Raw genomic sequence first — 13,660 nt, 5'->3', positions numbered from 1 at the left:
GCCACTCTTTCTGGTCTGCAGATGGTCGTCTTCTCCCTGTGTCTTCACATGATTTTTCCTTGTCTGATGTGTGCTCATCTCCTCTTCCTCTAAGGACACCAGTCATATCAGATTACGACCCACTCTAATGACCTCATTTTAATTACATCTTTAAAGACCCTATCTCCAAATACAGTCACATTCTGAGGTACTAGGAGTTAGGACCTTAACCTATAAATTTTAGGGGACACAGTTCCTCAGTGCATAATGCACACATATGCTCTTTTCACCGGACAGCCCAAAGGGAATAGTGCCACTTGTTTGGGAGGAAGCAGTGTGTGAAATGGCGTGATTCATATTCTAGGGAGTTAAGTGTTGGCACAGTTCCACTTGCCACCATCAAATGGGAATATGTGGGAAATGCTACACTTTGCCACTGTTTCTCATTTAGAAAGACAGTATCTTGAAATTTCTCATTTTTCATTTTAAAGGAAAAAAAAATCTTTCAGGACTAATCTCCCATCTATGCAAAAGAAAGATGGCAAAGATCATGCTGGATCAGAATGGTGCCCATGCAGTGTAGCTTTCTATCTTGGAGAGGAGTATTGGGGATTCATCTATGGAAAAAACAGTTACTCTTACGACAGTAATGTCAGACGGCCAGAGTTGGTTGCCCAGGTTTCTCTAACAACCATGATTTATTTATTAATCTCAATAATAGTTATTAACTCTTTTCAACCAATAATTTTCTTTGAGAATCAGTTAGAAATTACTATCTACCCTCCACTTAGGACATTACAGACTCATACATCTGTGAATCTGAGGAATGGTACCTTGTTCTAACACTTCTATTCATTCAGCCATCCTGACATTCACTCACTAATCATGTATCAGTGACTGCCTTCCTTCCTGTCATGTGATACAGCCAGACCTGGTGTTTTCAGCTTCAGCCATCTCTTGATAATGAGTGACGCAAACACAGATCACAGAATTCTCAAAGTAGAAGGATTTCGGGATCTTTAATTCTGCCCTTTTCTCTTTACTAATTGAAAACCTTACCCAGTGAGACAGGAGAATTTATCTACCTATTACATATTAGTCGTAATTAAAGAACTAATGTTCAGTCCTTTGATAATCATTTGATTATTCTTACTATATTGCCATATCTAGGAAACATACTTTATTTTAAGTGAACGGTTTTTTTCCAATTTTAACATGTACCCACCTCCTGATATTCTGAACTTTGTAAAAAGAATTTATTTTCATCTGTCATGGATGACAAGAATTCAAATTTTTGGTTCTGATTGCTGTGTGAGTTGGCAGCTACTTAACATTGGCATCTTAATTTTTCATCTGAAAAATTGAAACAAAAATATCCACTCTGCTTACCACACAAAAGGTGATTATGAAGGGCAAATGAACTAATATATATAGAAAGTACTTTATAAAGATAAAATTGATTTCATTTATGAATTTGCAGCCTAAGTCATCTTCCCAGATTGAAAGGTCTTAATTTCACAATCTTCCTTCTGGATTTAATGGAAATCAAAAGTGTTGAAATCATGATATAAAGCAATAATCTGGAGTACTTGGTTTAAATGTGTTTTTTTCCTACCAAAAATATTAACCTCATTTGCTGCAGTGTCATTTTTTCCACTATTCCAAAGATGGTATAATTTTATAAAGTAAATGTCTTTATAGTTCAACCAATTTAAAGCGTTGCCTATGAAAACTATCAGGAGACTAAATATGTCAACACTGGGCTATGTCACTTACTAATATATGTTACTGTCTCCCTCTTGTCTCTCACATCCAGGTAGCTTATTTACATCAATGTCCTTTATTTTCTGGTCCCACATAACCTGTACAGTTTGGTCAACCAGTTAACCTTGATGCAAGTCTCTGACCCACCTGAATGCATCTTATTTGTTTGTTTTTGTTTTTGTTTTTTTGAGACAGAGTCTCACTCTGTTGCCAGGCTGCAGTGCAGTGGCGTGATCTCAGCTCACTGCAACCTCCGACTCCCTGGTTCAAGGTGTTTTCCTGCCTCAGTCTCCTGAGTAGCTGGGATTACAGGCACGTGCCACCACACCTAGCTAATTTTTGTATTTTTAGTAGAGACGGGGTTTCACCATGTTGGCCAGGATGGTCTCGATTTCCTGACCTCGTGATCCACCCGCCTCAGTCTCCCAAAGTGCTGAGATTACAGGCGTGAGCCACCACGCCCGGCCTGAATGTGTCTTATCTCCAAGGCTCACACCCCTGTCTCTGTGCCTTTGCTCAGGCTTTCTCTGTGATACTCTACTTTCTCCTACTTGGGACAGTCATGCCATGACATACCGTCTATGTCTGATTTCAGGTTTATCTTCTCTGTCACTTGTTGTGAAACTAATGACTACCTAGACTAAATCACTAATGATAGGCAGCCACAATGATCTTGTACTTGATTTTTGATTTCCATACATAAAGATTGTCCCATATGTTTTCTAGTTGTATTCTTATCTTACCTTCCTCAGCCAGTGTGTGAGTTCATTGGGGTAGGAATCATGTCTTCTGCTTTTCTCTTGGTCCCAACAGTACACAGAGCAATGCCGGGATCACAGTAAGCCTTCGTAACTGGTGATGGTGTGATGAATGGGTGATTGACAGCGTCAATTGTCTTCCTGATGATATTCCTTTCTTGTGTTGTGACAGTAGAGTGGGAGTCATGCTTTAATGCATATTATTTTGACCATTTTTCCCTGTAGGGATCATCACTTTATCCTTAGCCACATTCATGTGCTTGTCTCAGCCCATTCACAAAGCCTTCTGTTATCCTCTGCAAGTCTGTTGTCTGACTGGGTCCAGAGAGTAAAAATTTCCTGCTTTTGAAAGGAAGCAAACATTGTCTGTTTCACGTGATAATTAGGAAACTTCTAAAAAATATAAAGTAGAAACACAGTTTGTAGCATGGCTGTCTGTAGGGTTAATGTGAAACTAGTGTTTCTGTAATTGTGAGAAATGATTATATTAATTTAGAAATTCTGCTTAGAAGGGCTATGTTTATTTTAATATTAAGTATTAATCACTTCATAGGTTAATTCTGAATGTCATATACCTACATCCTAAGGGTTCAGTAAGTTTATTAGATATGATTTAATATAAATTATAAACTCTAGCCCATTGAGGGAGTACTTTGAAAATAGATTGCACCAATCCCTAAGCACGATTTCCTTTCTTATTTATTGCATATTTTATAGGTCATAATATGCATACAGAAACTTCCTTCAGTATATATAGTTGAGAATGGAAGAATATCAATTAGTATAAGTAGTAAAAATAGCAATAGAATCAATGATTAAATATAGTTTGGCAAGAAGACTGCTTAAAATTAAAGTTACAAGATACAAATATTTATGTTTTTTAAAATAGCACAAATTGTTAACTTTTATACATTAATATATTTATGTAAACTTTTAGTTATAGGTTTTAAGTGTGCTGTACTTGTGTATTAAAAACATATAAGAAAATGGACAATAAAAACCTAAAATGAAAACGGATCCTAAATCTGCAATAATAAAGATAGCAATAAAGGCTTTTTTTCTGGGCTATGTGTTATTCCATAGGAAGGATAATATCTTATTAATTTTTGTAATTATCTTCCAATCCCTAGGACTGGGACTACTGTGACTAACATTTGGTAGATTACTCAGTAATTCTTTGATAAGCAATGAAATTAAGAAAACTCTGTGCTTTTAAAGATAAAAAAACATGTTTCATCTGGTCGACTTATAAATGACATGGAAATGATCTATCCTTAGCATTGTGTAAAACTATGTTCTAATGTTGATTAATTAATATATTCTGGTTTTAATTATAATTTGATACTTCCCCAAATAGGGATTTCACATCTGTCTAAGATCACTGACTATTAAAATTGCAATAGTAATTTATAAAAACTGCATTGACAGAAAATTAACTATATACTAAGGGCTCATAATTTGCTGAATACTTAAATACCAATATTTATACTTAATACTTAATTACCAATTAGTATTCAGCAAGTTGTAAGCTCTTAGTATATAGTTAAGTTTCTAGTCTGTGTTCTTGTTTTTAGATATATCACTAGACTTTTCTTGCTGTATGAAGTCACATACATAGTGTGTGTAGCTCTAGCTATTTGGAATCTTGCATCTATAATTATTAACATATAGGTTTAATTCATAGTCTTTTTTTGTTTGTTTGTTTTTTTGAGATGGAGTCTTGCTCTGACACCCAGGCTGGAGTGCAATGGCATGATCTCGGCTCACTGCAACCTCTGCCTCGCAGGTTCAAGTGATTCTCCTGCCTCAGCCTCCCGAGTAGCTGGGATTACAGTCATGCACCACCACGCCTGGCTAATTTTGTATTTTTATTTTTAGTAGAGACGTGGTTTCTCCATGTTGGTCAGGCTGGTCTCAAACTCCCGACCTCAGGTGGTCCGCCTGCCTCGGCCTCCCAAAGTGCTAGGATTACAGGCGTGAGCCACTGCACCCGGCCAATTCATAGTATTTTTAAAGGTGAAGTCTTTTCAGCTTTATAATCATCATTTTCATTTTGTTTTAATTCGTTCTTAGTTCATGTGTTGTGTGCAAAGTGACTTCAAGCTGTGTATTCTTCTAGACTTGGCCACTCTGTTAATATATGTCATGAAATTATAGTATAGGTTTAATATTAATTGTTAAAAGTTAATAGAAAAGTTGCACCTTTAAGATACAATTATTTTGGATGGTTTACCTCCAAGAAAATAGATATTCAGAAACAATTAACATGCTCTAGATGGTTTTAAATGCATCTAACACATTAACATTCTTATAATTTTAGGGGTCGAACTGGAAAAATTAGAGTGCAGAGTCTGAAGATTGGATTAATGTCTCTCTCCAAAGGTCTCTTGGAAGAAAAATACAGATGTATGTAAGACCTTTCTTATACCAACAGTGTTTTTAGTAATAATAATGATTATAACAATTTATTGGAAACTTACATTATATAATTTGTTAGTAGTAATAGTTCTTTCTCTTTTTTTAACCCTTACTGTGCCTATACCAAGTTAGACAAAGGGTGGCAGTGCAAAGACTTGGGGCTTTGTGTGAAATGGAAAGCTGATTATAACTAAGAGGTGAGGTGCCAGGATGGAGTGAGACCCAACTACAAACTATATTTCATTTAATTCTTAGAATAATCCCTCCATAATGTAGGCATTTGAGATTTCCATTTTCTGGCTGAGAAAATTAATGCTGAGATAGGTTAAGAATCTAGTCTAAGACTGCAGAGCTGATAAGGGATGGGGCTAGAATTAGATACTAAGTTTTTCTGACTCCAAAGCCCAAATTTTTTTTTATTTCTTTATACTTCCAATGCTTAAAATAAAAAGATGAACTAGAACCTTTACGGACATAGACGATAATCCTAAATAAATATGTTTTACAGTTGTGACAAAATAAAACAGGATTTTTAAATTTTTATTGTATTTGGATTTACCAAATAAATCAACAGTGTTCCTTTACCTGTCAGTTAATGAAAGGTGTATTGGCTTTGGCAAAGTCTTGTGTTCAGGAGCCAAGGAGACCTGTCTTCAAATCTCTATCACTTAGTAGCTGAGTGTCTTTGGGCAGGTTATGTGATTTCATTGAATATTGCCAACTAAAAGGTAATAGTATTCCCGTTTTACAGTTCAAGAAGCTGAAATTTAGCAAATTTTCTTCAACTGAAAAAATGAAGCTAATAATTCCTGCTTGGAGAAGAATTAGGAGTAATGTTTAAGGTACCTAGAAATAGCAGTCGTTGAATAAATGGTAGCAATTGCCACTGAGTCCCCAAACCCTTAACTACTATCACGTATCTTTTGATTTATTTTTGTCCATAAAATGTGAATTTGATCCCACCATGCATATTCCCAGATGATTCTTTACAGAGAAATCCATACATTTGTGGGAGAGGTTTAGGGATATTACGTGAATGGAGAGATACTAAAAAGCAATAGGATATTTTGATTATAGATCCTGTAAACTTAGTTAAGTTTTGTGTCTTATGTCAACATGCATACACTTTAAAAGGTTTTATTTTCTGGGATTTCTGTGAGGTTATTGGATTTTGAATTTGAGGTCTAGACCATGATGGCTTGTTTTTCCTACATAGTTTGACAAGAATGTCAGTGAAAAGAAATGTGGATTTTTATAAAATGAAAAGCTGATTGTAGGATTAGGAGATAGGGTGCTATGACGGAGTGAGAGCCTAGTTAGCCATGCAGAAGAAAGCTTTGCCCAAGGCTTTTGCTTTGTGGCACTTTATCCAGAATTTAAGTGGTTTTCAGAATCATAATTATGAAAATATATAATTTCAAAAGCTGAAAACGTTATCTTTTTATGATGATCAGGAAAGGAAAATGTTAATGAAAACATTGATGTTACAAAATTAGAAATGGATTTTTTATGATCTCCGATTTGGGGTTTCTTGTGCTTCTGAAACAATTAGGGTTCTCTGAAAGTAACAGTTACAGTGTGGAGCTTACTCTGAAATATTTGCAAATTCAACCTCAAAGCTTGCATTGTGGATAATTCAACATTAACTTTCAGATTTTGGCAGGGGAAGCAGAAGGCTCTACAGTAAAATTTCTGATATTTAATTGAATCCAGGAAGTATGCCATTTTAGGACTAATTAAATAAGAAATCTCTTGGGTTTTAATCTTTAATCTAAATCTTTACTGGGATATCCAGACTTTGGAATGTCCTGCGGTTTTGTTTTGCTTTTTACTTTGAGGACCTTCCACCGCTCTGATTCCAGTTTTTATTTCCCCCATGATATCATTATTGTTTCCTTTATTAGAATTAATATTCAAGACAATTTGCTCTTCAAATGCAATGGCAGGGCCACCATTCAGGATCATTGGTGTCTGTCTGAACATTGATTTTATTAATACAATGCCCAGTGTCAGTGTCTTCACCCCATAACACCTTCTTCTCTTGGTCCTTTCCTAAGAATATTCTTTTTTTAGGTTCTAACAGTACCCTGGCTTTTATGCTTATAGCTGGCTAGCTTCTTTGCCTCATCAAAAACACATTTACAGACCAGGCACAGTGGCTCATCCCTGTAGTCCTAGCTACTTGGGAGGCTAAGGTGGGAGGATCACTTGAGCCCCAGGAATCGGAGGCTGCAGTGAGCCATGGTTGGACCACCACACTTCCAGCCTGGATGACAAAGCGAGACCTTAAAAAAAAGAAAAGTACACATTTTCAAACCATCCTTGTAAATTATCATTAGTATCTCTTCTGTGCTGATTTATTAGAATTTGAGTTTTTAGATTATGACTTTCTTATTACCCGCCCCTTTACCCTGACACTGCTTTTTGTATCTGACTATAATGTTGAGAATGTGAATTTTTATGGGAACTTTTGTAAGGATTTATAGAAATATGTCAAAATGTCTAAGGACACTTTTGTCCTTATGTTTTGTGAGTAGTTTTACCTTAATAGTGGCATAGTGGTATAGCCATATGCCTCAAAAGAGGAAAGTTGGGCATAGTTGATCTTGCTGAAAATGTGCACTTTTCTGCGAAGATTATTATACGTATGCATCAACTTTTATTTACTTAACAGACCTCTTCCCAGGGACTGGTTTAAAATAAACATCATACTAAGACTGCTGGATAAATATTTTTGTCTGTGATAGTCTTATTTTTTTAATGGAAAGAAATAAGTAGAGCTCTAACCAAATCTAAGTGAAAAAAATTATAATAAAAATCAAATTTATCTTCATTGAATTTGCTTTCCCTATGTATGCTTATAATTAAAGCCATACTTCATTATAATTACTGTGTCAATATCACTGAGCTTGGTTCAGTTTGAAATTTCACCACTGACAGTGTTAGATCTAGCATTATATTCCTTATAAAAATAGAGAATGGACCAGGCACGGTGGCTCACGCCTGTAATCCCCAGCACTTTGGGAGGCCAATGTGGGGCAGATCAACTGTGATCGGGAGTTCAAGACTAGCCTGACCAACATGGAGAAACCCCGTCTCTACTAAAAATACAAAATTAGCCGGGTATTGTGGTGCATGCCTGTAATCCCAGCTGCTCAGGAGGCTGAGGCAGGAGAATTGCTTGAACCCGGTAGGTGGAGGTTGCAGTGAGCCAAGATCATGCCATTGCACTCCAGCCTGGGCAACAAGAGCGACACCCCGTCTCAAAAAAAAAGAGAGAGAGAGAAAATGATGCATTTTGATCTGATATCAGGTACTGTTTGAAAATATTTTTAGAATCCAATAAATATTTACTCCACTTTCTTCTATTCTTGGAAAATGTCACATGAAGAGCATTTAGATTTTAAGTGCTTTTGAATTTTTAGAACTTGAAAATTTATTTCCAAAAAGTATTAATTTATACAATGAAGTGGATTGTTTGTATTTGAAATTTCTTCCTATTCCAAAAGTAAATTATCTTAGGTTATTAGCTTTATTGTTGAAAATAATATAATAATTTTGATCTTCAAAGTATTGTATATGGTGAATAAAAGGTAAACCAAGAGTGGACAAAATAGAAGAGTTTTAATTTTACTGAATTAAGAAAATTATAAAACAAATCAGTTTTTTAATGAATGGAAAAACCTAAAAACTGTATGAAAATATGCACAAATTTTTAAATTTGATTAAATGTATTTCATTACATGAAGTAAAACAAAAATAGTGGTTATAGCTAATAAGGAATGGGAGACTGGTCCAAAGGAGAAAAAGCACACCTTCTTGTACTTTTTAGTGTTTCTTACATAAAATAGATGTGAGTATAAAAGTCTTTAAAATAAGTTACAATATATATACATTTAGTAGAATATTGAATTTAGGAGTGAACACAAAAAGTTGATAAACAAATCTGTTAAAATTTGAAGGTTTGTTATTTAAGGTACGTTTATTCCTTTGTGTTTTTTATTTTTTTTGAGTTGGGGTCTTGCTTTGTTGCCCAAACTGGTCTCGAACTCCTGGCTCAAGTGATCCTCCTGCCTTAGCCTCTCCGGTAGATGAGATTACAGGCATGCGCCACAGCACCTAACTACATCTATTCCTTTGACAAGTCATGAAGGAAGCTTTGTTTTGGCTCATTCTTTCTTAATAAGAAGGGAAGTTCTTATGAAGATCATAAAATTAATTCATATGAGTTTATTGTATCATTTTAAAAAGGAAATTTGTGTTTATTGATTTATATATGCATGATTTATGTTTATATGTGTGTGTAACCCGTTCTTGCAGGAACGGGTTAACTACATGCATCTTAAAATAATCTAGTATCATATGTAATGCAGAATATTAAGATCAGAATACTAAGGTCATCGGAATTCAGGAGACAACTAATCAGATTCATGTCCTTTTGAAATTTTTTTAATCTGCATGGTTCAGTCCTCATTACCAAAGATTTATTTTAAGTAAAAGAACGCTGTAGGCAGATGAAAGTTAACCTCTTGCCTCTCTTTGCAGATCTCTTTAAGGAAGTGGCAGGGCCAACAGAAATGTGTGACCAGAGGCAGCTGGGCCTGTTACTTCATGATGCCATCCAGATCCCCCGGCAGCTAGGTGAAGTAGCAGCTTTTGGAGGCAGTAATATTGAGCCAAGTGTTCGCAGCTGCTTCCAACAGGTAAGCATGAAGGATCACTGGTGTGTAGGATGTGTTGGGGAAGGGTTTTGAGAATGTTCTGAGACATGGAATAGGGAACTCGGGCTAGAGCCAAATACTGGAAGACTTTGGGTACCTTCCAACAAGTGGTGTATTTTATTTCCTAAGGCTCATTTGCTTCAAAAACTAGCAACCCTTGCAAAGAGACTTGCTGTTTTTCTTTGATAAAATCTACAATCTTTAACCTGTGCCATTAGATTGCTGTTTGTCCTGCCCTTTTCCTGGCCTGCTCTCCTATCATTCCTCTCCTTGCTCTCCGCTCTCCAACTGCACTGTTGTATTTCCTTGATTCCTGCCTCAGCAGTGCCTTTGGACCTGTGTCTGCTGTTTAGACGTTCTTCCTTCCCCATTGCCCACTAACTCCCTTCTCATACCTAATCCTTATTTGATCTTTAGATTTTAGCTTTAACTCTCACATCCTCTGAAAATCTTTCTCTGACCTCTTCAGATAATGCCATATTTTCCTATTATATTCACCTAATATCATCCACCTCTTCCTTCTCATACTCAGTACAATTATAATTACACACTGAATTATATAATTCATGGCTCAGTGTTTGTTTCTTCTCTAGGAACCTAAGCTCCATGAAGACAAGGACTGTGGCTATCATTTTACTGTTGTATCCTCTCTTAGTTCGTTCAGGCTGCTATAACAAAATACCATAAACTGGGTGGCTTTTAAACAATAGAGATTTATTTTCTACAGTTCTGGAGGCTGTCCATGATCAAGGTGCTAGCAGATTCAGTATCTGCTGAGGGCCCACCTTCTGGTTCATTGCAACCTTTCCTGCTGTTTCCTCATGTGATGGAAGAAGTGAATGATCTCTCTTGGGCCTCTTTTTTTGTTTGTTTGTTTTATACTTTAAGTTCTGGGGTATATGTGCAGAACGTGCAGGTTTGTCACATAGATATACATGTGCCATGGTGGTTTGCTGCACCCATCAACCCGTCATCTACATTAGGTATTTCCCCTAATGCTATCCCTCCCCTAGTCCCCCACCCACTGACAGGCCCCAGTGTGTGATGTTCCCCTCCCTGTGTCCATGTGTTCTCATTGTTCAACTCCCACTTACGAGTGAGAACATGTGGTGTTTGGTTTTCTATTCTTGTGTTAGTTTGTTGAGAATGATCGTTTCCAGCTTCATCCATTTCCCTGCAAAGGACATGAACTCATCCTTTTTTTATGGCTACATAGTATTCCATGGTGTATATGTGCCACATTTTGTTTATCCAGTGTATCATTGATGGACATTTGGGTTGGTTCCAACTCTTTGCTATTGTGAATAGTGCTGCAGTAAACATACGTGTGCATGTGTCTTTATAATAGAATGATTTATAATCCTTTGGGTATATACCTAGTAATGGGATTTCTGGGTCAAATGGTATTTCTGGTTCTACATCCTTGAGGAATTGCCACACTGTCTTCCACAATGGCTGAACTAATTTACACTCCCACCAACAGTGTAAAAGTGTTCCTGTTTCTCCACATCCTCTCCAGCGTCTGTTGTTTCCTGACTTTTTAATGATCGCCATTCTAAATGGTGTGAGATGGTATCTCATTGTGGTTTTGATTTGCATTTCTCTAATGACCAGTGATGATGAGCTGTTTTTCTATGTTTGTTGGCTGCATAAATGTCTTCTTTTGAGAAGTGTCTGTTCATATCCTTTGCCCACTTTTTGATGGGGTTGTTTATTTTTTTCTTGTAAATTTGTTTAAGTTCTTTGTAGATTCTGGATATTAGCCCTTTGTCAGATGGATAGATTGCAAAAATTTTCTCCCATTTTGTAGGTTGCCTGTTCACCCTGATGATAGGTGTTTTTTTTGTTGTTCTGTTTTTGTTGTTTTTTTTTTTGCTGTGCAGAAGCTCTTTAGTTTAATTAGATCCCATTTGTCAATTTTGCCTTTTGTTGCCATTGCTTTTGGTGTTTTAGTCATGAAGTCTTTGCCCATGACTATGTCCTGAATGGTATTGCCTAGGTTTTCATCTAGGGTTTTTATGGTTTTAGGTCTTACAATTAAGTCTTTAATCCATCTTGAGTTAATTTTTGTGTAAGATATAAGGAAGGGGTTGAGTTTTAGTTTTCTGCATATGGCTAGCCAGTTTTCCCAACACCATTTATTAAATAGGGAATTCTTTCTCCATTGCTTGTTTTTGTCAGGTTTGTCAAAGATCAGATGGTTGTAGATGTGTGGCATTATTTCTAAGATTCTGGGCCTCTTTTATAAGGGCACTAACCTCATTCAAGAGGGCTCCACCCTCATGATCTAATCATTTCCTGAAGGCTCTACCTCCTCGTACCATCTCCTAAGTGTTTAGGTTTTTAACATATGAGTTTTGGGGGGGCAAAAACATTCAGATTATTACGTTTCCTGTGCCTTGCACATCATAACTACTTTAATAAATATCTGCTAAATAACTGAATTAAAATGTCCTGAGTTCTTTTTAAGACAAGATTTTAAAAATATATATACATTAAAGATGTTATTAAACTGTCAGTTTTTTTCTTTGAGACTATGCATACAAAAGAAAGATGTACAAAGTTTTATACTGATCTAAGTTACTAATTTTAAACTGAGAAAGCACTTTAGTTTCTTTTTAATGTTTACTGCATATAAAGACATTTTAGAAATGTTACTACTGATGTTATACATATGCATAAAGTACAAGTCTACAGATATTTTGGCAAAGCATATCCAGTGATTTATCATTGCTAGGGAAAAAAAAGGCTCACACTGTGTCTTTGAGGAGAATTGATGTCATGGGTTATTACATTTTATAATGGCCCTTTTTCTTATTTTAGAAATACAAAAAATATCAAATGTAAATTCTAAATATGATTTATAGTCATACATGTAGGTTCACAGAATGACCTCAACAGCAACAGGACGATAAAATTGGTAGAAATTTAGCTTTGCACATAGGAAAATTACTTAGTATTGGGAATTGAAGAGGGATTGGGGAGTTTTATGTAATTTATACTGATAAATTTGAAAATCCCGCAAAGTACATCCATAGCAATATGCTTCCCGTGTGATGATATAATGGGACTAGAGTAGGACACACAAAAATAACAGCTTTTATTTAGCATTTATAATGGCCTTCAAGTTTGTAAAATTATCGGTGAGTCTTTCACAAGTTTTTACTGTCTTAGATGAAATTTTTTTTTTTTTTTTTTGAGATAGAGTCTTGCTCTGTTGCCCAGGCTGGAGTGCAGTGGCATGATCTCGGCTCACTGCAACCTCCACCTCCCGGATTCAAGCAATTCTCCTGCCTCAGCCTCCTGAGTAGCTGGGACTACAGGTGCATGCCACCAGGCCCAGCTAATTGTGTGTGTGTGTGTGTGTGTGTGTGTGTGTGTGTTTTAGTAGAGACGAGGTTTCACCGTGTTGCCTAGGCTGGTCTCAAACTCCTGAGCTCAGGCAATCCACCTGCCTCAGCCTCCCAAAGTGCTAAGATTACAGGCTTGAGCCACCACACCCGGCCAAATGAGTTTTACAGAATTATTTATGTAAAAAGGTGACTTTAAATTGGGTGGTTTTGGTTTTTGCTTTTGTTTCTTTCAAAATCTGAGTATATTGAAGTCTTGGTATTTTTTTACTTCTTCCTATGTGACAATTTCTGCTTTTTCTACTCATAAGTTCTAGAATTTTCTTGACTTGAAGAACCTTAAAGCATTGTGACTTAACTGACATGGAAAGAGTTATATAGTTTCCTCTTCTGCACAAATTTTCAGAAGATTATGAAGCAACACTTGCTACAGTTTAAATGAAGGCATTTCTTCACTTTTAATATATTTCTTTTTTCACCAGAATAACAATAAACCAGAAATAAGTGTGAAAGAGTTTATAGATTGGATGCGTTTGGAACCACAGTCCATGGTTTGGCTGCCAGTTTTACATCGAGTGGCAGCAGCGGAGACTGCAAAACATCAGGCCAAATGCAACATCTGTAAAGAATGTCCAATTGTCGGGTTCAGGTAAGGCGTGTCAGTGCTGGA

At 36.2% G+C, this 13,660-nt stretch overlaps 1 protein-coding gene across 8 annotated transcripts in view; it reads left to right on the top strand.

The window, feature by feature from the left end:
- The window catches only part of LOC116463082 (utrophin), a 565,754-nt gene that overhangs the window by 498,664 nt on the left and 53,430 nt on the right, over positions 1 to 13,660 (top strand). For all 8 annotated transcript variants that reach the window (XM_032146039.2, XM_032146038.2, XM_032146037.2 and 5 more), the window contains 3 exons: positions 4,822 to 4,907; positions 9,465 to 9,622; positions 13,473 to 13,639. In XM_032146039.2, coding sequence (XP_032001930.1) covers positions 4,822 to 4,907; positions 9,465 to 9,622; positions 13,473 to 13,639 — 411 coding nt within the window. The remainder of the gene's footprint in view (positions 1 to 4,821; positions 4,908 to 9,464; positions 9,623 to 13,472; positions 13,640 to 13,660) is intronic.

This window comes from Hylobates moloch, unplaced genomic scaffold, assembly GCF_009828535.3.
Source record: "Hylobates moloch isolate HMO894 unplaced genomic scaffold, HMol_V3 SCAFFOLD_27, whole genome shotgun sequence".
NCBI lineage: Eukaryota > Metazoa > Chordata > Mammalia > Primates > Hylobatidae > Hylobates > Hylobates moloch.
Note: the sequence above shows the minus strand (reverse complement) of the source record. Positions and strands in the feature narration are given on the sequence as shown.